Source organism: Sus scrofa, chromosome 7 (assembly GCF_000003025.6).
Source record: "Sus scrofa isolate TJ Tabasco breed Duroc chromosome 7, Sscrofa11.1, whole genome shotgun sequence".
Lineage (NCBI taxonomy): Eukaryota > Metazoa > Chordata > Mammalia > Artiodactyla > Suidae > Sus > Sus scrofa.
In genome coordinates, this window is record NC_010449.5 from 23,591,800 (window position 1) to 23,618,386 (window position 26,587).

Sequence of the window (26,587 nt, forward strand, 5' to 3'; positions counted from 1 at the left end):
TCATTTGTCTTCTCCAGTCACTAGGCATTTCTATCCCCTCCCTAAATCCCATCTAGTAAAACATTACCTTCAGGAACTGCCTCCCACATGGCTAAGGCCAAATCCCCAAACAACTTTTTGTCTTGGAATCAAATGGTCAGCTGCAACGCTGACAGTAATTTCAGTAAGATTTAGCAGATTATTTTGCTGGGATGAGTTGCAGGGTGGGACACTGGTTGCCTTAACATGAGTGAAGTTAGATTTGTCTTTCTAAAGAGAAATCTGCTTGACATGGGGGGGGGAAAGATATAGTTTTAGTATATGCAGGAGTCTTCAGGAGAAAAACTATAGATAACTCCAGGAATGCTGGATCCGTACTCAGTGGCTGATGGACCTATTTATCTGTCACCCAGGTGGTGCTCAGATGGCTTTCCCAGGAAAACAAGTCTCATTTAAGTTTCAAGTCCAACATTTTTGGAGAATCCGGGCCAGGCATTCGGCATCTCAGGGATTCGGTTTCTCAAGTTGTGAAAATGAAAGAATTCATCCTACCCTCCTGGGTGTGGTGAAATTAAAATTATATAATAATCAGTAATCTATAATTGATGGTATTTTTTTTGGCTGCACCTGTGGCATGAGAAAGCTCCCAGACCAAGGGTCCTGTGCCACAGCTGTAACCAGAGTCATGGCAGTGACAATACCAGATCCTTAACCCGCTGAACTGTGATGGTACTCTTAATGCTGTCTTTATTTATTATTATTTATTTATTTTTGCCTTTTCTAGGGCTGCTCCCGCGGCATATGGAGATTCCCGGGCTAGAGGTCTAATCGGAGCTATAGCCCCCGGGCTACATCAGAGCCACAGCAATGTGGGATCCGAGCCGCGTCTGCAACCTACACCACAGCTCACGGCAACGCCGGATCCTTAACTCACTGAGCAAGGCGAGGGATCAAACCTGCAACCTCATGGTTCCTAGTCGGATTCATTAACCACTGCGCCACAATGGGAACTCCTAATGCTACTGCTTTGAGGAAGTTTGACATCCACCCTCAGTAGCTCTGACATCCCGCCCAGCTTGGAGGAAATGGACTGTCCTTCACCACTCTTCAGCTTCCCTTTGTGTGGCAGTGATCAGTGGACTTGGAGTCCTGGGGGCTCCCCAATCTCATCCTCCTCCCTAAAGCAGAGTCTTTTAAGCTTTTTTGAGGGATGGGGGTCTTCAAAGTCTGCTGATGAGTATCATTGTCCTATCTCCTGAAATAAAGGTACATGTGACCACAGCACCAAACTCCTTTCTTTTTTGGGAGGGAGGGGGAGGCATGCCATGCAGAAGTTCCTGGGCTAAGGATCAAACCTGACCCACAGCAGTAACCAGAGCCACAGCAGTGAAAACATCAGATCCTTAACCCACTGAGCCCCACCAAACTTTTTTTTTTTTTTTTTTCCTGCCACACAAAAAGGGCAGGTGGAAGTTCTGGGGCCATTCAGAGATTGGGTTGAACACGCATTACAGCAGCAACCTAAGTAACAACACCAGATCCTTAAACCGCTGGATCACAATAGGACTCCTCTACCAAACTCTATTTTATTTTTATTTTTTAAGTCTCTTTAGGGCTGCACCTGCAGCATATGGAGACTCCCAAGCCAGAGGTTGAATCAGAGTTGTAGTCACCGGCCTATACCACAGTCACAGCAATGTGCGATCTGAGCCACATCTGTGACCTACGCCACAGCTCATGGCAACACTGGATCCTTAACCCATTGATCGAGGCCAGGGATTGAACCTGCGACCTCATGGATCCTAGTCAAATTCGTTTCCACTGAGCCAGGAGGGGAATTCCTCCTCCACCAAACTCTCGAATGCAGTGCCAGGGTGGGGATGTTTCCTAAATTTTGATTCTCCATTTACACAGAGAGAGAGCTGGACGGGGTAGGGTGGGAGTAGGGGCTGATGTCCAGACAGGGAGCCACAGAGGTCCTTCGGGGTTTCTCTCACTGGTCTTTGGCACTCTTTTTTTCCTGGGGTTGGGAGGAGTTTGTGCTCCAAAAAAAGGCCTTTGAAAAAGGTGAGAGAGATTCTGGAGAGGAGGAAAGGATGAGGAGTAGAGACAAAGCCCAGTGGAGCTGAGCAAGAAGTGAAGTCATTGAGAGAAGGCGCCAGACCTGAGGACGGCGGGTCTGGAGCCCAGAAGCTCACTGCCCGCAGTCCTGGAACGAGTAAGGAATAGGGAGAGTGCAGACCGTCTGTTGGCCAGAAAAATCAGACTTGGACTTTGTTTTGTTTTTGTGTTTTATTGAGATGAATCTGGTAAACCAGTCAGAGTGGGAGATAGAAGCCAATCTTTCAAAAGAAAAAATTTACAGTCTCCTCGCAGTTTAAGCGCATCAGAAATCGCCAGGAGCAGCCCAGGTCTCGGCACAAAACTCTTGAACCAGCTGGGCCTCCCAAGGCCGAGTGGGCTCCCTCAGCATCTACAGGAAGCAGAGCGGGTCGGGTGGTGATTGTGAGCAGAAGCACATCCTGCTCAGCTGCCTGGGCGCCAGGCTCAGCCAAAAGCGGGTGCAGTTTCTCTTCGTCCTCTCCTTGAGCCGGGGCCAAACTGTGACCTAGAGCAAGCATGCTCCAGGTGGGGCTGGATGCTCTTACCCAGACACTGCCATTGTCCAACATTCTCGAAATTTCCTCAGATCAGAAAATCAGTGTCCTGAGTTCCCGTGGAGGCACAGCAGACACAACTCTGACTAGGAACCACGAGGTTGTGGTTCGATCCCTGGCCTTGCTCAGTGGGTTAAGGATCCGGCATTGCTGTGAGCTGTGTATAGGTCGAAGACAAAGCTAGGATCCTGTGTTGCTGTGGTTGTGGTGTAGGCCGGCGGCTACAGCTCCGATTAGACCCCTAGCCTGGGAGCCTCCATATGCCGCTGGGTGTGGCCCTAAAAAGACCAAAGACAGAAGAATATCCGCGTCCTTCCTCAGACTTGCTCTGAAAGCCTTTAACTTTTCACAAGGACGAATGGAGGCTTAAGGAAAAGATTTGCCCCAAACTTTCCTCGACTGGAGAACGTAATGGCAAGACAGGTTTCAAACTATATGGTTTGATCATAAATGTGACAGGATCCCCTGTGTGCCCCCCATTTGTGTGTCTTTTTATGAGTCTGTGCCTCATAAATGCTTGTGTATGTGTCTGTCCACTCCACTAAAAACATCCCTTTCAAAAGCACTCTTTGAAAAATTCAAGGCTCTGAAAATGTGAAAGATTATCTCAAAATACAGCTTCTGGTGTTGGATTTTAGTTAATTTGATTTTTTAAAATCTGTAGCTTATTAAAAACAAAACCCAAAAACAACAAAGGCGTTCCCTTGTGACTCAGTGGATTAAGGATCCTTTGTTGTCACCGAAGTGGCCTGAGTTGGATCCCTTGCTTGGGGAACTCCCAAATGCCACTGTGAAGCAAAAACAAAAAGCAAACATAAAAACTGTTAACTTTGGGGCTTAATGTCACAGTATCTCCCTGACCCCTTCCCCTACAAATCCAAATTTTTGTTTTGTTTTGTTTTTCCAAATTTATACTAAAAGGAAATTACAACATTTCAGACTAATTGTAAGCCACCAAGTTCTCTCACTCCCTGGAGACACTGTTAAAACTTTGGAGAGCAATCTTCCGGGTTTTCCTGTATTTAAAATATGTCTTTTGTAATGGTATTAGTGGCATTGAAATTTCAGTATGTTTTTTGGCTTTTGCAAAAGCTTAAGGAGTTCCCACTGTGGCCCAACGGGATTGGTGGTGCCTCTGCGGCGCCGGAAAACGCAGTGGGTTAAAGGATGTGAAGTTGCTGCTGCGGGTTAAGTGGGATCTGATCCCTGGCCTCTGCCAATAAAAAAATAAAAAATAAAAAAAAGGAAGGAAAAAAAGGAAAAAAGTGTGTAGGGCATATCTTTTCATATCAATACATTAAAATCTATTTTGTTCCTTATATTGGCTGCATGGAATTATGTCACAAAGCTTTTTCTTTGAGGAGAGTGGAAATGTTCTATCATATTTTTTTTTTAACCACTACATCTTCATTGTGGTAATGGTGACATGAGCATGTAAATTGCCCAAACTCAAACAGCTGTGCATTTCAAATAGCTGCATTGTATTTAAGTTGGTTTTAAAAATATTATTTTTTTTGGAATTTGTACTTTTGTAAGGTAAACAAAACATCTTGTTCTTGTTGCTAAGAGCTGCACCCTGCATGCTTGGAGTTAAGAGGTCCTGATGTTTGCAACTTACTCTCAAGTGGTCCAGTAATAATACTAGCTGTCTATTTCTGTATTCAGAGGGTGATCAAACAGCTATGGCAAAATTTTAATAAATGACAGAACTAGATAAAGAATAAAGTTAGAAACCATAAAATTACATCTTTAAAAATGTATTTCCCTGGAGCATTTTTCTTCCTTTTTCTTCTCTTTTCTTTTCTTCACCCCTTTCTCTGTTCCCCCTCTCATTTTCCCACTCTCTCCTTTACAGCTTGTCTCCTGTGTATTTGAACGTGACTCACCCCCCTGTCAGATATGATTACTAAAATCAGTGCTCACCAGGGCGTGTATGTAAACCGCGGACTCTGCTGGCGTCTTATTTTATTTATTTTTGGTTCTGCTGTCGTCTTATCTCAGGAAGTCACTTTGGATCTAAAGAAGTTTCCTCCCTGAACGCGGCAGAATCTCGGCGGGTTTTGAATCCTGAATCCTTAGTCTCAGTTTTTCTTCTGGGCGGACCAAGTCCGTGGCGGGCGTTTTCCTTCCAGGGGGCAACTCGTAGCTTTAAAAGTGTACTTGGATCCAAGAGTCCAAGGGTGGGATCCGTGGGGGAGGGACTGGAAGAAGCATTTCCCTACTCACGGGCCTTGGAACAATCCAGATGAGTAAAATAAGTCTGATTCTTGATCTCCCTTCAGACCTACGGATTCAGAATTTCCTTGGACCTGGGGAGGTCCGCATTCTCACAGTCCGCAGACAGATGTTAATGTCCGGCAGTTTGAGAACCAGAAACCTACACGCAGCTCACTTCCCTCCCGGCCAGCCAATAGCACCGTAGTTTTGTTTTAAATCCACGCGCAACATTGATTTCCTTTAGACCAGAGTTTGGAGGGCGGGTGATTTTCTGAGCGTTAGTGAAGCTACGCCCTGGGTTAAGGCAAGAGTGGGAGAGAGCTGGGAGGTTTCGGTTTTCTTTTCCGGACCGAGTTGTGCCAGGGGTCTGCGGAGACAAAGACGCCACTATGCCGGTGAGTCCAGGAGTACAAAAGAAAGAGTGGAGGGAGAAAAAGTAGTTTACGGGGCAGAGCAGAGGAGGCTGGAAGCTGCGAGCTTTTTTGCAAAAGACTTGCTGTGAGGCTTGACGGGGCAGGGGCAGCCCCGCCTAAATTCAGGAGAGCACTCCAAAACTGGAGTCCTGGACCATCGAAGCCTCTCCTACTTCTCGCGAAGAGTAGCTAGCTTTATCTGTCATTGCAATCATCTCTCAGCGCTGTGGGATGATCCTAGCATATTACTATTAGTATGACAAGTCGGTACCACCCCCGGCGGGGGGATTTGCCTAAGGAAGTTTTGCGGCCATGGGCCAGGGGTCAGGGTCCTGGGATCCAGCCTATGCCAAAAGGCTGGATCCCTAACTGCTAAGCCACCGTTGCACCCCTAAAGGTCTTTTTTTGGGGGGGAGGGAAAGGGGTGACTTGAATGAGACAGTTTTCAGGAGCTGTCACACCTAGCAAGTCTTTGAAGGAGGAAAGAGTTTGGGTCCAGCTTCAAGAGAGCTGCGTTCCATCTGCCTCTCTCTATTTTCACTACCCTGGGAACCTTTTGCAATGAAAAGAAGCTTTCTGGGAAAAGAATCTAAAAAAGAATAGATTATACTCCAATATAAAACAAAAATATAAAATAGTCTTAAAAAATATGTTCTTAAAAAAACAAAAGAAAAGAATCTCTCTGAGAATGGAACAGGCCCTGACCTCTAAATAAATTGTAATGGTCAAAGTAGTTAATTAATAAAAATGGATGTCAAATCTAAGAAATGGCTAAAACTTTCTGAGGCATGTCATTTCCATCCACAGGAAAAGTAGTGGATAAGGACATTAGTGAATGGTTAGTAATGAGAAGCAGAGTACAACTTTTTAAAAAGCATTTTCAGGGAGACAAAGATGAAATGAACATGGTTCCTGATCCTAAAGTGGCTTGTTGTCTAATGGGGGTAGTATAAGAAGGTAAGATGAGGTTCAAGGCAGGGCATACTTGGTACCAGCAGGGAGGTTCAAACCACGGGCTGGAACAGTGGTTCTAAAACTTAGCTACACATTGGAATCGCTAAGGGGGTTTTGAAAGATAGGAAGGCCTAGGTCCAACCCATGGGATACTGATTCAATTGGTTTTGGCCATGGCTTAGACATATGGAGAGTAAAAACTCCCAAGTGGTTTTATTAAGCAGCCAAGTTTGAGGACCATGGCCTAGATACTCCAAAGGCTAAGATGGGTGTTGGGGATGAAGCACAGCTTTCAGTAGAAGAAGTTTTCAGGATGGCATTATTCTTATTTTATTTTACTTTATTTTATTTTTGGTCCTTTGTCCTTTTTAGGGCTGCACCCATGGCATATGGAGGTTCCCAGGCTAGGGGTCTAATCGGAGCTGTAGCCGCCAGCCTACACCACAGCCCCAGCAACGCAGGATCCAAGCCGGGTCTTCGACCTACACCACAGCTCACGGCAACGCCAGATCCTTAACCCACTGAGCAAGGCCAGGGATGGAATCCACAACCTCATGGTTCGATGGTTCGTAGTCGGATTCATTTCTGCTGCACCACAACGAGAACTCCTTAAATTTTTTTTTTCTTTGGATTACTGCTATTTTATTATGATTGAGGTACAGTTCAGCCATCACATAATTCACCCTTTTAAAGAACACAGGAGTGTTTTTGTATAATCTCTCAGGACTAGAGACCCAGAGACCCATCAGGGTCTCGGAGTTTGGGGAGGAGGAGGAGATTATAATAGAGGAAACCTCTAGGAGAGTTTGGACTCTGGTAGCAGAGGTGGCTGAATCTGCAAAAGGGGTCTGCAAATCTGGTCTCCGTTGACTTTTGCCAGTAACTGGTGGGCAAAGTGGAGGGAGAGCATGTGGAACCGAACTTGCGCCTGAAGGAAGAGAACAAGAAAGGCCCTAAGAGTGGGGCGTCTCTAAAACTGCCCCGGCTGCAGCGGGCGGTGGCGGGGACTGGGGGTGGGGAGCTCTTCTTTGCAGGGAAGGGGGCCAGGATCTGGGTGCCTCTCAGGTGGGGGCTCGGAGTCTGTCCCTTCGGCGTTTGTTTACACTTAACCCTGCGTCCGCCTTTCGCCGGGATCCTAAATTGCAGGCGGCTAATTGGTTATTAGGTGCGGCTTTTCTTGAGACACTCGGAGGCCCCGCCCCTCCCTCGCTGAGCAGCTCCTCCTCGCCTTCCTGAGAGGCGGGCTCAGCTGGGGCGGAGCGAGTGTCCCATTTGGGATGATTGAATGAAAATCCCGAGGTTGAATGTGGCGGGCGGTTCTGTTCGGAAGCTCTGGGCCATGGATAAAGTTTGGTTCGCGGGACTGTGCCGTTACCTGTCGTTTCTGGCAAGCGTTGTTTTTGTACTCCCGGGTACCGTCGTTGGTGAGTGGGGTTCATTGAGGTCCTCAGCTGGGAGCTTGGGGCGGTTTAGGGGTGCAGGTGAGATCCGCGAGTGTCGGGGGGGCCATGTCATTTGCGGTGCGGCGGCGATCGGGAGTTGGGGCCGGGGCTGGGTAAAGTGGCGAGAGGACCGCACGCTGCGGTTGCCACCAAGGCTCAATCTCGCTTTTTTTTCTTTTTCCCCCAACTCCCAACCTTTACTTTCCGTGCGGCACCTACCCTCCCCATTCGCTCTACTTCAGACTTCGCCATTCTCTGATCTCGCGGTCCTCCTCCCTTGGGTGCGAAGACTCCCCCCTGAGGTGCTCGTGTCAAAGACATTCGGAGGCTCTTTGAGGTCTGAGGCTGAGGCCACCACTTCGTGCCAGTTTGTGGGCTGCCCTTAGCTCTGTCCTCTCCTGTTCTTAGTTCTGCCCTCTTCCTATTTATGGATGCTGAAAACCGGAGCTTCCAGGAGGGCAGAGCTCAAGGGGTCTCAGTCCTTGGAGTTAGGTGTCCTTTTCTAGTGATCAGGAGTGATAAGAGGGGCCCAAACCTGAACCGCACTTCCTACTATTGTGGGCACTTTTCATTGAGGGAAGCCGCAAAAATATTTTTTTACACATACGGAAATTGTTCTGGCTTATACCTGAGTTACCTTGAAATTTTTAAGATTTTTATTTCTTTCTGTAATAGTTGATTTACAATTACCTTGAATTTTATGCTTTCTAAAATAGCCTGTTTGTGGCCTATTAAACGTACATTGTACATCTGCTTTTTTAAAGGCAAGGGCACATTGACCAGAAATAAAGAATGTCCATGTTAAAAATAAAGATGAAATAGCCATCTTCCTCGAGGACACTTGTGAAAAACTGGAAAAGTGCAAGCAATGTCTGTAGTGTAGTCAGCAGTAGTTTAGTGGCATTAATTTCCTGGTCTGGATAGATGTACTATGGCTCTATAAGATGTTAGCAAGAGAAGTTGGAAGAGGAGTTCCTGTCGTGGCACAGTGGTTAACGAATCTGACTAGGAACCGTGAGGTTGAGGGTTTGATTCCTGGCCCTGCTCATCGGGTCAACGATCCAGCGTTGCCGTGAGCTGTGGTGTAGTTCGCTAGATGCAGCTCAGATCTGGTGTGGCTGTGGCTGTGGTGTAGGCTGGCGGCCACAGCTCTGATTCAACCCCTAGCCTGAGAACCTCCATATACCTCGGATGTGGCCCTAGAAAAGACAAAAAAAAAGAGAGAGAAGCTGGAGGAAATATACTATTTGTGTAACTCTCAAAAAAAAAAAAATTGTCCATATTAAAAGCAAAGGCTAAATGTCCCTCTTCTGGAACACCAGTGCTGGCACACCTACGATGATGCCTCCCTACGATGATGCCTCCCTTCCCAGGTGCCAAGGCCATACTGTATGTGCTGGTCTGGTTTTTTTTTTTTTTTTTTTTTTGAAACTTGAAGAAATGTACCCCTGACTTGTTTAATGTTTTTTGTTCTGATAAGTTATAAAATTGTGCTGAAAAACTTGCTTCCCTGGAGCAGCTTCTCAGAGTAATCTGGCAAGCTGGCTTCTGGGCTAGTCCTTTGCTTCTAGTCTTATTATAGATTTGCTTCTAGTCTTATTATAGATTGTTTATTGCTTACTTTGCTTGACAGAAGTTAGAGGGTGATGATGTTGGGGGGAAAAGGATTCTTCCTGTGATTTCTGTGGCTTCCTTTCTCTACCTTCTCCTCAACTCTCCCCTCCCCCACTAATGTCAAGGCTAACTTTCTTCTGTGCCCAGTTCCCACACCTGATTCTCTCCTGTCTCCTCCCCTGCCATCTCTCTCTTTTTTTTTTATAATTTTATGTTTTATTTCTTTTTTTCTCTCACAAGTTTTATTTTTTATTTTGTAATGGTATATTTTATTTTTAAAATTTTTTATTACTCAATTAATTTATTACATTTATAGTTGTACAAAAATCATCACAATCCAATTTTATAGGATTTCCAACCTACAACCCCAGCACCACCCCCCACAAACTGTCTCCTTTGGAGACCATAAGTTTTTCAAAGTCTGTGAGTCAGTATCTGTTCTGCAAAGAAGTTCAGTCTGTCCTTTTTTCAGATTCCACATGTCAGTGAAAGCATTTGATGTTGGTGTCTCATTGTATGGCTGACTTCACTTAGCATGATAATTTCTAGGTCCATCCATGTGGCTAAAAATCCCAGTATTTAGTTCCTTTTAATGGCTAAGTAAGATTCTATTGTGTACATGTACCACATCTTCTTGATCCACTTCTCTGTTGATTGACATTTAGGTTGTTTCTGTGTCTTGGCTATTGAAAATAGTGCTGCGATGAACATCAGAGTAAATGTGTCTTTGTGAGTCATGGTTTTCTCTGGATAGATGGCCAGGAGTGGGATTGCTGGATCAAAGGGTAGTTCTATGTTTAGTTTTCTGAGGACTCTCCATACTGTTTTCCACAGTGGTTGCACCCATTTACATTCCCACCAACAGTGTAATAGGGTTCCCTTTTCTCCACACCCTCTCGAGCACTTATTGTTTATAGACTTGTTGATGATGGCCATTTTGGCTGGTGTAAGGTGGTACCTCAGAGTGGTTTTGATTTGCATCTCTCTAATAATGAGTGATGTTGAACATCTTTTCATGTGTTTTTTGGCCATCTGTATGTCTTCTTTCGAGAATTGTCTGTTTAGATCTTCTGCCCATTTTTGGATGGGGTGGTTTGTTTTTTTTTGGTATGGAGCTGCAGAAGGTGTTTATAAATTTTGGAGATTAATCCCTTGTCAGTCGATTCATTTGCAAAGACTGTCTCCCATTCTGTGGGTTGTCTTTTCATTTTGTTTAGGGTTTCCTTTGCTGTGCAGAAACTTTTAAGTTTAATTAGGTCCCATTTGTTTATTTTTGTGTTTACTGTCATTACTCTAAGAGGTGGATCTGAGAAGATGTTGCTGTCATTTATGTCAGAGATTGGCCTCTGTTTTCCTCGAAGAGTTTGATAGTGTCTGGTCTTATATCTAGGTCTTTAATCCATTTTGAGTTTATTTTTGTGTATGGTGTTAGGGAGTGTTCTCATTTCATTCTTGTACATGTGGCTGTCCAGTTTTCCCAGCACCACTTATTGAACAAGCTGTCTTTTCTTCATTGAATATTCTTGCCTCCTTTGTCATAGATTAGTTGGCTGTAGGTGCGTGGGTTGAATTCTGGGCTTTCTATCCTGTTCCACTGATCTATATTTCTGTCTTTGTGCCAGTACCATATGGTTTTGATGATTGTTGCTTTGTAGTATAGTCTGAAGTTAGGGAACCTGATGCCTCCAGCTCCATTTTTCTTTTTCAGGATGTCTTTGGCTATTCTGGGTCTTTTGTTTGTCCAAAAAAACTTGAAAATATTTTGTTCAAGTTCTGTGAAAAATTTCCTTGGTAATTTGATAGGGATTGCATTGAATCTGTAGATTGCCTTGGGTAGTATAGTCGTTTTTATAATATTAACTCTTCCAATCCAAGAGCATGGTATGTCTTTCCATCTATTTGTGTCATCTTTGATTTCTTTCCCCTGCCATCTCTTGTGGTCAGAATTTGTCCTCCCTGCTGTTCCCTTCTCTCTGCTCTTCTCTGATTAAGGTATCCTCAACCTCTTCTTCTTCCCCACTGCAGGTCCCCTCCTCTTCCCCTCATGGCTCTTTACCTGTGAGTTCTGTCACCTGTAAGGCTCTGACCTCCTCCCAGCTTTCACTAACCTTACATTTCCAGGGGTGACTTTGGCCCAAAGGGATGTCCCTCCATCCCCGCTACTCTTTCTTCATCATGGGGTGGGGGCCCTGGAGCTAACACGATTGGGCCTTGAGTACAGTGCACAGCCCCTCTGTTCTTGGCACCCATCCTCCTAACTTCACCCCACTGCAGGCACCTGCTCTGGGTCCTCATTCAATGGGGGCCTTTCCCCCGGCGCTGCCCCTTCCGCCCTCCTGCACCTTTGAGCTCACCCTCTTGAGGCCTCCTCTCTCCAGCCCACAGGTGCCAGACTCTCCTTGCGCTGGTCCCTCGACATCTCCCTCAGTGGCACCTTGCTCTGCTCCCACCTCTTGACCACCCAGACTCTCAGGCCCCTTGGCCTCACATCTCACCCTCCCTGAGCCCACCGTGTCTGTGCTGAGCCTGCACCCCAGGCAGCAGGCTTCTCTCTCCATCTCACCCGACCCGCCTCAGACCAGGGATTCTTCTGCTCCTGGGCCTGACCTGACCCCTGCCCCTCTGACTCCACCTCCACTCAGCCTGGTCTTCCTGCCTCTCCCTTGCCCCCTGCAAGCCAGCCTCTCCCCCTTCCCCTCCTGCCTGGCACTTGTCCTCTGCTTGCCGATCTCCATCCCGCCCTCCACTGCTCATTTCCCCTCTCCTTCCTTTCTCTTTTCCCTTTTGCCCCCTATATTGGAAATCCTCCTTCTGGCCCCTTGTACACATGCATGATCTGCATCCTTAAGGCCTGCAGAAGGTCAGGACCCCAGAACTTTTCTGTTAAACATTTGATGCACGCATGTTTCCAGAAAACAGTTTCATCTGTGGTTCCTCCTTCCCCAGCACAGCACAATCTTTGGTACAACTTCACGGTGATGGCCCAAGATGGATCTGTGCAGCCGACCTTTTTTGCTGAGGGACGCTTGGATGGCCAGGCCTTCTTGCGCCGTGAAAGAGGCACAGTTGAGCCCCAGGGACTGTGGGCAAAAAACCTGAGCACTGAGACATGGCGTAAAGAGACCAAGGATTTGAAAGAGAAAGTAGAGGACCTCAGGAAGTGTCTTGGAGAAATCCTGGGCCTGCAGAAGGAGAAAGGAGGTGAGAGGAGTGGGGAGGGGTCGAGGGAGCCGGGAGGCATTTCCCAGGAGAGTCTGTGGCCCAGAGTCACCTGTCCCTTTCCACTGGATTCCTGGGGTGGGTGGGGGGGATGGGTGAGGAAGGGGGTCTGTGAGCTGAGCATGGAGGTGGCCTTGACTCAGCAGCACAGGGAAGACAGGGAGGGGAGCAGGGAGCAGGCACGTTGGCTGGAGTTTCTCACTTGGCGGGAGGAGACAGAGGGACCTGGGGACTGGAGGAGTCACTGCCGGCCCGGGGGGCAGGCTTGCATTCCCTCCAGGAAATTGTGAGCTGTGAGATGGGAGAAGACAGCCACCCCAGGGGCGTCAGGCGTCTCTACTACGATGGGGAGCTCCTCCTCTCCTGCGGCCTGGAGACCCACGGATGCACAGTGCCCCAGGCCTCGGCTCAGACCTTGGCCCTGGAAATGGAGAAGACGTGCGACATGGACGAGCTAAGCAGACACTACTGGGCCCACGTGCGGGGAGAGCTTTGTGCAAAACTGCAGGGCTATCTGAAATCCTGGACCAGCTTCACAGAGAGAACAGGTACTGGGCCTGGGCCAGGGGCCTTCCTCTCCCCCAGACCCCGAGAGCCTCCCTGCCCCGGCCCTGCCCGTGGGGACCTCCCCGAACTCTGGGCTGCATCTGTGTTCCTTTGGCGCTTTGTACAGTGACTTGCTCTTCTGGTCAGTCCTCCGCAGAAAAAGCTGGCGGGGGCGGGGGGAGGGGGATGAACCACCCCCGTGACAAGAGTCCAGGGGAGCAGTGGGCCCTCTGACAGAAAAGCGTCCCAGGGAAGATGGGTGGCAGGCAGGAGAGGAAGCTTCTAGAGTGGGGGACGGGCCCCCTGGCTCCCAGCCTGCCTGTCACAGGAGCCCACCCCTCACAGTCCCTCCTCAGCATCAGCACGTGGACCCAGGCGGGGGCGGGCCCATCCCTCCCCCTTTGCCTCCAAAGGAATGGGGCCTCGGGGCCCAGAGCAGACTTGGGGAAGGTTGGGGTGCATGAAGGCTCAGCCAGCGGGGGAGGGTGGGGAGGGGCAGCCCTGGTCTCTTGGTCCCCCTCAGTGGGGAGCAGGGCTGGGCCCCAGACCTGACTGGCTCTGTGTTTGCTCCCTCAGTGCCCCCAGCAGTGACGGTGACCTGCAGTCAGGCCTTGGAGGGCACAGACAACCTCACATGCCAGGCCGTCAGCTTCTCTCCCCAGAATATCTCGGTGGCCTGGTATCAGGATGAGAAAGCTGTGAGCCCAGACACCCAGCAGTCTGGGGGTGTCCTGCCTGATGGGAATGGGACCTACCAGACCTGGGTGACCCTAAGGGTCCCCCAAGGAGAGGAGCAGAGGTTCTCGTGCCACGTGGAACATGGTGGGAATCACAGTGTCCACGCCGTGCCCTGCGGTGAGCCTGGGGGGATGCTGGAGGGGGTTCTGCCCCTGGGAGATCCAGAGGCCAGGCTCAGGGGGAGGAGAGCAGGCCTGTGGCTCTGGGGTGCTGGGGTTATAAGAAGCCCTTTTTGCAGGAAAGGCTCCAGGGCGCCATCGATGGTGGATCATTTCGGGTGCTCTGACTCTAGTTATTTTCATCGTGACCTGGTTCTGTTCTTACACGAAGATGACCCCATTAGTTTTGAGGCACCAAGGTGAGAAATCTGGGCAGGGGGTGGGCATGGGAGGGGGTGCCGGGATGTAGGGACCCCCACATGTCCCTCTGCACATATACGACAGGATGACAAGCCTCTATACCAGGAGCTGGACATTGAAGAGTTTGTTAGGGGGATGGGAACTACATCTGTTCTCACCTCTTGACTCTGCCCAAAGCCAGCACCAGGCTGGGGCTCTCGGTGTCCGGCATGGCCTCTTCTCTCTCTGGGTGAGCCTGGGCAACAGTGAGGGTTGTGTGTTTGGTTCTCATCTCATCTCCACCCTCAGGCTCACCAGGGCTCCTCTCGGGGGGCTGTATTAGCTCATGTGCTGGTTGGAGGGATCTAGGTGGTTCTGGATCGATCCAGAGGGAACCCGAAATGTCTCTGACCTGGTAGAGCAGTGTTAAAAACTGGAGGAATTCAGAGGAAAGGCGATGGCCTCATCACTTCCAGTCTGCATAGTTCTCCCCCAGTTTTCTAGCTATTATGGAGAATACAAATAAAAGAACCACGAGGCCCAGGGAGTTCCTCTTGTGGCTCCGTGGTAACCCAACTAGTATCCATGAGGACTTGAGTTCGATCCCTGGCTCTGCTTAGTGAGTTAAGGATCCAGCATTGCTGTGAGCTGAGGTGTAGGTCACAGATGCAGCTCGGATCTGGTGTGGCCGGCAGCTGCAGCTCCAATAGCTGCAGGACCCCTAGCCTGGGAACTTCCATATGCTGCTGATATGGCCCTAAAAAAAAAAAAAAAAAAAAAAAAAAAGAACCACAATCCCAAAGTAGGGGTCAGCTGGTAGTGCCAGAATCATGCCTGTGATGTTCCCTTGCAAGGCTCCACTTTTAACAGCGGTGTTTCACCGTCTCTCAAATTTCTCCTCTGAACTGGCTCCAGAGTGTTTTTCCCTCTGAGTTGCTCCCGGCCTGCACCCTCCTCAAGTTCCCATCATGTTGTCCCACACTTGCTGGGGTTTCCTTGCACACGATGTGGAGGGTTGGTGAGCTGGTACTGCTTGATCATTGGCTAAGCAGCCGATCCTCTGGCACTGCCGTCACTGAACTGTTTTTTTTTTTTTTTTCTTTTTGCCATTTCTTGGGCCGCTCCCGCGGCATATGGAGGTTCCCAGGCTAGGGGTCGAATCGGAGCTGTAGCCACCAGCCTATGCCAGAGCCACAGTAATGCAGGATCCGAGCCGCGTCTGCAACCTACACCACAGCTCACGGCAACGCCAGATCGTTAACCTACTGAGCAAGGGCAGGGATTGAATCCGCAACCTCATGGTTCCTAGTCGGATTCGTTAACCACTACGCCACAACAGGAACTACCCCCCCCCCCTTTTTTAAGGGCCTCGCCTGCAGTATGTGAAGGTTCCCAGGCTAGGGGTCAAATCTGAGCTGCAGCTGTCGGCCTACACCACAGCCCCAGCAACAAGGGATCTGAATCGTGTTTTTGACCTACACCACAGCTCACAGGAACGCTGGACCCCTGACCCACTGAGTGAGGCCAGGGATCTAATCCACATCCTCGTGGATGCTAGTCAGATGTGTTTCTGCTGTGCCACAAAAGGCAGGCCTGTCATCACTGATTTTATCTTACTTCCAGGTGTATTTCCTGTCCAGCCCCTGGGGACACAGTCCAGGGGCACTTTGGAGCAAGGACACGGGGTCTGCCCTGTGGCCTCACCCTGCCTTCCCAGAGCCAGTTCCCTTCCTCATGCTGGCCACTGCTCTGTAGATTTGGGGGGTGGGGGATGGTCAAATCGATTTCCCCATAATCAGGTTGGTGGATGGGGGAGGAAAAGAGAAGCAGAGCTTTGTGTGGGGCCAAGAGAAAAGGCAGAGCTAGTGACCGTGAGGGGGTGGGGTGTGCAGGAACCCGGGTCCTCCTATTGATTCCATGGCTTCTGTGTCCCCCTTATGGTTGGGGGATGGTTTCTCCTCAGTGAACCTCATTTCCTTATCAGTCGCCCCTCAGCCTGGGCAGACAGGGACCATTAGCGACCTGGCCCCATAGCCAGGGGCTCTGTCCATGTCACAGCCAGAGCAGGGGCTGGGCAGGTTTCCAGTGGCTCTGGCTCTCACCCAGGGCACCTCCCCGCCCCCACCCCGCAATACGAACCTCAGTTCTGGTTTCCTTGAGGCAGACATTGTTGTCTTGTAAGTCATTGGGACATTTCCTGGGAAAACAGTGTGAAAATTATGTGCCAGTTTCTCAAAATCACTTAAGAATTTTTTTTTTTTTGGTCTTTTTTTGCTATTTCTTGGGCTGCTCCTGCAGCATATGGAGGTTCCCAGGCTTGGGGTCTAATCGGAGCTGTAGCCATCAGCCTACCCCAGAGCCACAGCAACGTGGGATCTGAGCCACATCTGTGACCTACACCACAGCTCACGGCAACACCGGATCCTTAACCCACTAAGCAAGGGCAGGGACCGAACCCGCAACCTCACGGTTCCTAGGCAGATTCCTTAACCACTGCGCCACAATGGGAACTCCAAGAAATTTTTGATGTCCAGTAAAAATGTTTATGCGTTCAGGTGGCTAGCCTTAATAGGATTTCCTCCACAGCTGACATCTTAAGTGTCATATTAATATAATAGTGCATATTAAATGCAACAGGAGTTGAAATGGGGAGCTCCCTGTGGGAGGTGGAAGGGAGCAGTGGCAGTCCCAGTGGCAGTGGCAGAGAGGCCGGGTATAGCCTCAGGCAGGGGAGGGAGGTGGGTCTCAAGAACCCCTCATCCACATTGAGAAGCAGATCCCTTACCAGTAGTGAGGGCAGGTCCTGGCTGGAATCCCTGCCTGGAACAGGGCAGGAGGCCTGGGCCGCCTCAGCCAAGCACTTGGGGCTGGAGCTGGGATTCCAGGGGCCAGTGGACCGGGAAGGAGCAGGGAAGGCCAAGGGCCACCTGAGAGCCTGGGCCGGGAGTGAGGGTTGGAGCATGGTCAGGCCTCTGCAAGCAAAGGCTGCTCCAGGGTCAGGTCAGGGGCAGAGCCTGTGGGGGCCTAGTTTTTCTAGAGGAGTCTGCTGTCTGCTGAGCATCCTGATGGGCTTTCCAGTGAGGAGCTGCTGGCTTGGGGCTGGGGGTGGGAAGGAGGCTGGGCTGTACGTGGAGATCAGGGCCTGAGATGGAGCGGGGCGGCAGAGTAGACAGTGGCCCTCGTGGCAGGTGCTTGTGCAGGTGAGGAGGCCTGAGGACTGAGGCGAGAGCTGGGCCTTGTGTGTGTCTACTCCCAGGCCAGGAGGAACACGGATCCAGGGCGGGTCTGGCAGGGAGGCTGGCATGGTGTTGGGAGAGGGGTCTGGGTGTAAGGCGGCAGGGCTTTGGGTTTCCACCCTTGGATCTTTTCCCCTAGTCCTGCCAAGGTTTGTTCCTTTTGTGGAGGAGGGTGGAAGCTGGGACAAGTGACAGTGTGGATGGAGATAGTGGAGAAGACCAGCAAGGGCTGGGGACACAGGAGGGGTGTTTTCTTCCCTCGGAGGAAGGCAGAATCTGACTTTGAAGCAACTGAAGGAGCATCTCAGGGCATAAAAAGCAATATTCTGCAATCAATTGGTCATTTATTGGTTTTTTTTGGTTTATTTTTCCCCAGAGTCCATTGAGCTCGAAGACCTACAACAAAGTCAGGTGCTAACTAGAACGGCTTCACACCAGAGACCAGTGTTCCAACCCAGAGCCATCAGTTCAACTGAAGGAGCTTAGATTGTGTAGCCAGGAGGCCTGAATTCAACTCCCTGTTCTGGCCTTTTTGTCACTTTTCTTGTGTGTGGGGGGTGGGGGGTGGGGGAAGGGCAAGGGGTTTGTTATTTTTTAAATTAGTTTTGGGAGTTCCCTCCTGACTCAGTGGGTTAAGAATCTAGAGTCACTGCTGTGGCTCATTGTCGTTATTGTAGCAGGGTTTCAGTCCCTGGCCCTGAAACTTCCCTGTGCTGCTGGTGCCCTGAATTATTTTAGTTTAAATTTTTTTAAATTGTTTTTTGAAGTGTAGTTTATAATAGACCACTTCTCTTCTTGGTGCTTCGCTTTCTTCATCTGTGAAAAGGGAGACACAGGGGCTCCCGATGTGGCTCAGCAGAAATGAAATCTGACTAGCATCCATGAAGATGAAGGTTTGATCCCTGGCCTTGCTCAGTGGGTTAAAGATCCGGTGTTGCCATGAGCAGTAGTGTAGGTCACCGATGCGGCTCAGATCTGGCGTTGCTGTGGCTGTGGTGTAGGCCGGCAGCAACAGCTCCGATTCAACCCCTAGCCTGGAAACCTCCATATGCTGCAGAAGATTTGAGATCATTGCAGCTGCACCACACTAATAACACCTCTATTTTTTTTAATAGTATAATATATATTCTATATATTATCAATAAGCTTTATATATTAAAAATAAGTATTTCTTAATAGTATAATATAATATATTTTATATATTATCAGTAAGCTTTATCTATAAGTTTCCTTGTAGCTTCTGCTTAAATGGCTAATAAATTTCTGGAAACTCGGGCTATCCTGTTACCTCCTCTCACAATTATGTATGCATTACTTCATGTCTGCAATATCTGCATAATTTAATGTTTTACTTGCTCTTTAAATATATTTATAGGGAGTTCCCGTCGTGGCTCAGTGGTTAACGAACCATGAGGTTTCTGGTTCGATCCCTTCCCTTGCTCAGTGGGTTAAGGATCTGGCGTTGCCGTGAGCTGTGGTGTAGGTCACAGACGCGGCTCAGATCTGGCATTGCTGTGGCTGTGGCATAGGCTGGTGGCTACAGCTCCAATTAGACCCCCTAGCCTGGAAGCCTCCACATGCCACAGGTGTGACCCTAGAAAAGACAGAAATACAAAAAAATATAAATAAATAAATAAATTTGGTCTGTGTTTTATTTCATATGTCTGGGAAGGGATAGTGGAGGAGAGGTGTATATCTCAGTGCCTTGATGTAGCACTTAAAGCTGCCCCTCTCTGCCCTCCAGCTCCTAGTGTGACAACAGATTCACACCAAAGCATAAAGGGCTGGGGGCAGATGCAGTGAACACCTGGGGCCAGTGTTCAGGGGCCGAATCTGGGGGCAGGGCTGGGGGGAAATCTCCCCTGAACAGTTGTAACCCTCACATGATGAAGCAGAGCTGAAGGGTGATATCAGGGAGGAGGATGGGGACAGGGCTTTGGGGTTTGCAGGAATAGGGGCGGCTGCTGTGGGGTGTCATGACTGCTGGGGATATGTGGACTGAGTTGATAAGAGAGTAAAGAATCCAGGAGTTCCCGTCATAGTGCAGTGGTTAACGAATCCGACTAGGAACCATGAGGTTGCAGGTTCGATCCCTGCCCTTGCTCAGTGGGTTAACTATCTGGTGTTGCCGTGAGCTGTGGTGTAGGTCACAGACGTGGGTTGCAGACGTGGCTCAGATCTTGAGTTGCTGTGGCTCTGGCGTAAGCCAGTGGCTACAGCTCCGATTAGACCCCTAGCCTGGGAACCTCCATATGCCACGGGTACAGCCCTAAAAAGCAAAAAAAAAAAAAAAAAAAAAAAAAAAAAAGTGGGGCAGGATCAACCAAGCATCAGCATCTCCCGCCATCAGTTCAGACTGATTTCTGCAGTGGAGCTGGGGAGGTAAGCTGTTCCTCTACCTCAGTCCTTCCTGACTTCTGGTTTTGGGGCACACGGTACACGGTGCTCTTCTTGGTCAAGACAACCTTAGCCCTGCCCAGGGAAAGCACTGGTGGCAGAGTGTACCAGGGCGCACCTGCCAGAGACTGGAGACAGCTGCAGGGGGCACTCCTGTAGCTGTACAACACGTGCCTGGAAGCAAAAGGGTAACCAAGGGCCCTTGTCAGTCACTGTTCCCTCCCTGCCTGGTTCCCCAGGTGCACAGTTAGGTAACTGGGATAGAGAATTTTCTTTTCTTTTCTTTCTTTGTCTTTTGTCTTTTTAGGGCCGTACCCATGGCATGTGGATGTTCCCAGGCTAGGGGTCTAATTAGAGCTACAGCCACCAGCCTATGCCACAGCCACAGCAATGGGGATCCAAGCTGTGTCTGCAACCTACACCACAGCTCACAGCAATGCTGGATCGATCCTTAACCCACTGATCGAGGCCAGGAATCGAACCTGTGTCCTCATGGATGCTAGTCAGATTCATTTCTGCTGAGCCACGACGGGAACTCCGAGGATTTTCATTCATGCATCTATCTACCCAGATAGGTGGGTACCGACATACTCTTTCATGTTTTTCTTCAGGGTTGGTGTTACACATTTATGCCTGCCTGTTTTCCTTCGCATATTCTTGCATTCTAGTCAACTCTGAAAGTGCCTATGTTGTACTCAGTTGTCAACAAACAAAAATTTTCATAATCATTTAATTTTGGGTGGTTATTTTAATCAGAGGCACAATTGCTTATAAATTAAAGAGTCAGATAGCAGCGCCAGATTTCTCACAAAATAGCCTGTTATTGTAGTCCGCTCCGATTCTTCTCAATTTCTGCCTTCCCAGAGGTGGCCACTTTCAATATTTTTAGTTGATTGTTTTGGCCTGTACTTTCAAATCCCTACACACAATGCCTTATTAATACCCCTGTTGGATTTTTCTGCTGCAGCCACTGTTTGTTGCATGACACGGTGCAATAGTTAATAGTCATTGCCTTCTTTCTTACTTCCAGTTCCTTCTTTTCCCCAGTTTATTTCCACAGTAATTGTAGTTATTTCAGCTTTTTCTTTTCCATGACGAATGCTTTCATATGTGAACTCTTCTTACTTTCTACACAACCTCTTGTTTTCCCTGGATTTCCTTTTTTTTAATTTAATTTAATTTAATTTAATTTTATTTTATTTATTTATTTATTTATTTTTCTGTCTAGGGCTCACCTACGCATATGAGTTCTAAGGCTAGGGGTCAGATCGGAGCTGTAGCCACCAGTGTACACCACAGCTCACGGCAATGCTGAATCCTTAACCCACTGAGCAAGGACAGAGATCAAACCTGCGTCCTCATGGATATTAGTTGGGTTCTTTACTGCTAAGCCACAACGGGAACTCTTCCTCCTAGATTTAATAACTGACTTTGTTTTTGTCTGATTATGTTCTGTGTTGTTCTCACTAATTTAACTTTGATGTTTCTTCTATTTGTATGAATCTTTCAAGAAGTGAGGGGTTCCCGTTGCAGTGCAGTGGAAACGAATCTGATTAGTATCCATGAGGTTTCGGGTTTGATCAGTGGGTTAAGGATCCGGTGTTGCAGCAAGCTGTGGTGTAGGCTGCAGATGTGGCTTGGATCCTGAGTCACTGTGGCTGTGGTATAGGCTGGGAGTTGTAGCTCTGATTTGATTCCTAGTCTGAAAACTCCTATTTGCTGTGAGTGTGGCCCTAAATAGCAAAAAAAAAAAAAAAGAAGATACTTTGTTTTTTTTATGAATTGCTCCCTTTTGGAAATAATCCTCTGCCCTGCTCCCACCTAGACTGGATTCCTCTACAGCTGGAGCAGGGCCACCCTCCTAGAATCTCCCTCCACCATCAACTGGGCAGTGTTTCAAAGTGCGGTGGAGTCCACACACAGAGAACAGACTGTGGCTGCCAAAGGGGATGTTGAGGGCCGCAGTGAGGGATAGATTGAAAGTTTTGGATTAACAGATGCAAACTATTATATGTAGAATGGACAAACAAGACCCTACTGTATAGCACAGGGACCTCTATTCAATATCCTGTGATGGAAGTTCCCGTCGTGGCTCAGTGGTTAACGAACCCGACTAGGATCCATGAGGATGCAGGTTCGAACCCTGGCCTCGCTCAGTGGGTTACGGATCTGGCATTGCTGTGAGCTGTGGCGTAGGTGGCAGAGGCTGCTCGGATCCCGAGTTGCTGTGGCTGTGCGTAGGCTGGCAGCTGTGGCTCCGATTTGACTCCTAGCCTGGGAATCGTCATATGCCTTGAATGCGGACCTAAAAAAAAAGCATGAGGCTTGAACTGGAATATGTGAATATACATGTTACACAATAATGGAGTTAAAACCTTTTTTTTTTTTTTGGCAGCCCCAGGGCATATGAAAGGGCCAGAGATCAAATCTGAGCTACAGCTGTCACCCACACCACAGCTGTGGCAAAACCAGTTCCTTTACCCACTATGTTGGGCTGGGATGAAACCCGCGTCCCGAGCAGCAGCCTTAGCTGCTGCAGAGACAACGCTGACTCTGCTGCACCCCCTCCTCCTTGGCAACCACAAGTCTGTTCTCCATGTCCATGAGTTTGTTCTGCTCTGTAGATGGGTTCGTTTATGCCATATTTTCGATCCTACATGTAAGTGATATCATATGGTATTTGTCTTTCTCTTTCTGACTTACTTCACTTAGTATGAGACCCTCTAGTTACGTCCATATTGCTGCAAATGACATTATTTTGTTCTTTTTTATGACTCAGTAGTATTCCATTGAGTATACATACTACATCTTCTTAATCCATTCATCCACTGATGGACATTTAGGTTGTTTCCTTGTCTTGGCTACTGTGAACAGTGCTGCAATGAACACAGGGGTGCATGATTTTTTTTTTTTAATTAAAGTTTTTTCCAGATATATGGCCAGGAGTGTGATTGCTGGATCATATGGCAGTTCTATATTTAGTTTTCTAAGGTACCTCCATACTGTTTTCCATAGTGGGGGTACCAATTTACATTCCCACCAACAGTGTAGGAGGGTTCCCTTTTCTCCACACCCTCCCAAGCATTTGTTACTTGTAGATTTATTAATGATAGCCATTCTGAGTGGTGTAAGGTGGTACCTCATAGTTCTGATACCCACTTAACCATTTTTAAGCATCCAGTACAGTGGTGTGAAATATATGAATGTTATTATGTGACAGATCACTAGAATCTTTTTATCTTGCAAAACTGAAACTCTGCACCCATTGGACAAAAACCCCAGTTCTCTCTCCCTGCCAGATCCTGGCCATCACCATTCTCTTTCTAAGAGTGTGACTACTTTAGACACCTCATGTAAGTGGGATCCTGCAGCATCTGGGGGACTTTTTTCTCCCCCTGTGCCCAGAGAACTCAGAAATTCCCTGGCCAGAGATCAAACCTGAGCTACAGCAGTAACAACACTGAATTGTTAACCATCAGGGCACCAGGGAACTCCAGTATGTGTCATTTTGTGGCTGGCTTATTTTAGTTGGTATAATGTCCTCAAGGTTCATCCAAGCTAAGCAAATGGCAAGATTTCCTTCCTTTTTAAAGCCGAATAATATTCAGTTATACATACCCAGTATTTTCTTTATCCACATATCTATCAATACACAGTTTGCTTCTGTCTCTTGGCTTTTGTGATTAATGCTGCAATAATGTACACGGATATGCACACTTTCCCTATTTTTTTTTTCTTTTTAGGGTCACACCCGCAGAATATGGAGGTTCCCAGGCTAGGGGTCAAATCCGAGCTACAGCTGTTAGCCTCCGCCAGAGCCACAGCAACGCCAGATCCGAGCCGTGTCTGCAACCTACATCACAGCTCACGGCAATGCTGGGTCCTTAATCCACTGAGCAAGGCCAGGGATCGAGCCTGCATCCTCATGGATACTAGTCAGGTTTGTTTGTTAACCACTGAGCCACAATGGGAACTCCACTTTCCCTATTTTTATACTCACTCTCCCTCTCTCTCTCTCTCTCTCTCTTTTTTAGCCATGCCCATGGCATGTGGAAGTTCTCAGGGCAAGGAATGAACCCTTGGCATGGCACCTGAGCTGCTGCAGTGACAATGCTAGGTCCTTAACCTGCCGTGCCACAAGGGAACTCCCCCCTCTCTCATTTTGATGGAATTAATATTTTACTAGTTTCTTATCAGCATATTTTGAAGTGCATGTAGCATGTTTCGAAGTGTTATTACTATTTACTGAGCCACAGCAGTAACTCCCTGTTTAACGTGTATTTTATGCTGCTAGACACATCTTGCGTTTGCCCTCCCTTATATGCTGTGATTTCTGCAAGAGTCACGTACACTCATGTGTTAGGTTTTCATTTGGAAAGCCTCTCTGCAACCCTCCTGACTCTAAGGATTATACCAAATAGCTAATAAATGTGTTTTCTTCCGTCACTCATCACTTTCCCTGTTAGTTAAAAATTGCCCAATAAATTCTCTATATATCTCAGTTCGCCTCCCCACAGCATCATGTCCTTTGTGAAGTAACCAGCTAGGTTATTTGTAAAGAAACAAAATCAGTCTTACTCTGTGGGAAAAAGGGAATGTGTTGGGAAAACAGATATAGATTATAGACTCATGGAGGCAGCTGAAGAAGTAAGGCTCCAAGCAGGTGGGGACCAGGGCAGTGCTGAGATGGGGCAGCAATACTGATCCTCAGTCTCGTTAAGGAACAATCATTGGGGAAGTTTCCAGGTGGCGCGGTGGATCTGGTGTTGCTGTCGTTGTGGCACAGGCTGCTGTGGCCCAGGTTCGATCCTTGGTCCTGGAACTTCTGCATGTCATGGGGCATGGCAGAAAAAAAAAGAAACAACCATTGGGGTAAAAAATGAAATACATCCACAGTGTTCACACTCTTGCCACTTGCTCAAGGTTCGTATTTCCTTGAGAGCATATCTAGGGGGTCTAGCTTAGGCCTGCTGTCTCCTCCTTTATTTTTGAATTCTTTAAAAATTCATGGCCTCGCCCATGGCATGTGGAAGTTCCCAGGCCAGAGGTCAAACCGGCACCGCAGCAGACATCAGAGCCACAGCAGTGGTAACCCGGATCTTTTAACCACTAGACCACTAGGGAACTCCTATTCCTTTATTAAAAGAAGAAATCACCAGGAGTTCTCTGATGGCCCAGTGGGGTTAAGGCTCCTTCGTTTTCACTGCTGTGGTTCTGGTCACTGCTGTGGCACAGGCTTGATCCCTGGCCTGGGAACTTCCACACACTGTGGGTGTGGCCAAAAAGAAAAAAGAAAAAAAGAGAGAGAACCTGAAATAAATACTGCGACTCTCACTAAAAAAAAAAAGCGGGGGAGGGGGTGGAGTTCCCGTTGTGGCTCAGTGGTTAACCCGACTAGTATCTATGAGGACTTGGGTTCAATCCTGGCCCCCACTCAGTAGGTTAAGGATCTGGTGTTGCCTTGAGCTGTGGGTAGGTCACAGACTTGGCTCAGATCCAGCATTGCTGTGGTATAGGCTGGCAGCTTAGCTGATTCGATCCCTAGCCTGGGAACCTCCATGTACTGCGGGGTGTGGCCCTAAAAAGACCAAAAAAAAAAAAAAAAAAGAAGAAGAAGAAGAAGCAACACTGATCAACACACCTTCTTTAGGCTGTATCCAGATGGTATATTATAGTTCCCTAGAGCATACTGGGGTACACTTGCAAGGAATGGGCATGATATATAAAAACTTGTAATGATAAGGAGTTCCCGTTGTGGCTCAGTGGGTTATGAACCCAACTAGCGTCCACGAGGACGCAGGTTCAATCCCTGGCCACCCTCAATGGGCTGGGGATCTGGCGTTGCTGTGGCTGTGGAGTAGGCCAGCGGCTACAGCTCCAATTCGACCCTAGCCTGGGGACTTCCATAAGCTGCATGTGCGGAGCTAAAAAGCAAAAAAATAAACAAACAAAATTATAATAATGTTCACTGCACAGGCAATAGTGTGGATTCCTTTAGAAACCGAGCCTTGGAGGCCAGATCATCCTCAGGGTGACGCATGTGGTCGCTGTGCATGACCACAGTGTGTCCAGGGAGGTGACCCTCAGCTTGGTCTTGAGCATCTCAGCTCTAGGCCAGGGACAGCATCAGAGGGAGAGGGTCTTTGGGGCTGGGGCTCAAGAGGAAGTGGCCTTCAATGCCTCTCCATCTGCAGCCTTTTTCTCCTCACAGTTTTCATGGGCTTAATAAGTTTACTCCTATTTGCAGCACCCAGCATTCCTTTGAAATACCAGACAGACCCAGCCATGGCCAAAAGGAAATTCAAACCACCAGAATTTAAAAGTTCACGTTCTCTGAGCATTCTGGGTTGTCCAAAACAGATACCTCCCTAAAGTTGGTGAACTTTAAACGCACCAGTGAAAAAGCTTTTTCCCCCCGTCAAGGAGAAGAAAGAAATCCCTCCTCAAAACCCAGGAGTTCCCATCTTGGCTCAGTGGTTACGAATCCGACTAGGAACCATGAGGTTGCAGGTTCGATCCCTGACCTTGCTCAATGGGTTAAGGATCCAGGGTTGCCATGAGCTGTGGTGTAGGTCGCAGACGTGGCTTAGATCTCGAGTTGCTGTGGCTCTCGCGTAGGCTGGTGACTACAGCTCCAATTAGACCCCTAGCCTGGGAAAGTCCATATGCTGTGGGAGCGGCCCCAGAAAAGGCAAAAAGACAACCAAAACAAAACAAAACACCAGGGGAACTCCGTGGCTCAGCGGTTAATGAACCCAACTAGGATCCATGAGGATGTGGGTTCGATCCCTGGCTTTGATCAGTGGGTTAAGTACCTGGCCTTGCTGTGAGTTGTGG

General features: G+C 48.3%; 1 protein-coding gene and 1 long non-coding RNA gene across 3 annotated transcripts; one reads left to right on the top strand and one right to left on the bottom strand.

The window, feature by feature from the left end:
* Nucleotides 2,257–5,019, bottom strand: LOC102165507. The gene is made up of 2 exons (XR_002345612.1): nt 4,560–5,019; nt 2,257–3,424 (listed from the first exon to the last, which is right to left on the bottom strand). It is a non-coding gene; the product is annotated as an uncharacterized LOC102165507 (long non-coding RNA).
* LOC100153163 (MHC class I polypeptide-related sequence B) lies at nt 5,101–18,632 on the top strand. 2 transcript variants are annotated; one of them, XM_003128306.4, is made up of 6 exons: nt 5,101–5,248; nt 12,228–12,477; nt 12,759–13,043; nt 13,618–13,896; nt 14,018–14,137; nt 17,730–18,629. In XM_003128306.4, exons 1-6 carry the CDS (start codon nt 5,243–5,245, stop codon nt 17,837–17,839), a joined length of 1,050 nt encoding a protein of 349 aa, XP_003128354.1. In that variant the 5' UTR covers nt 5,101–5,242; the 3' UTR covers nt 17,840–18,629. The 2 variants fall into 2 exon arrangements, with proteins under 2 accessions (XP_003128354.1, XP_013833060.1); XM_013977606.2 differs by lacking the exon at nt 5,101–5,248 and adding an exon at nt 7,487–7,644 and having other exon boundaries at nt 12,223–12,477; nt 17,730–18,632.

Bases quoted from the DNA above. Each gene is read 5' to 3' on its own strand.
- LOC100153163 (XM_013977606.2), top strand. From the start codon at position 7,506: ATGAAAATCCCGAGGTTGAATGTGGCGGGCGGTTCTGTTCGGAAGCTC. The intron at 12,478-12,758 runs GTGAGAGGAGTG...CCCGGGGGGCAG, and splicing joins CCTGCAGAAGGAGAAAGGAG to GCTTGCATTCCCTCCAGGAA. The intron at 13,897-14,017 runs GTGAGCCTGGGG...CCCTTTTTGCAG, and splicing joins TGTCCACGCCGTGCCCTGCG to GAAAGGCTCCAGGGCGCCAT.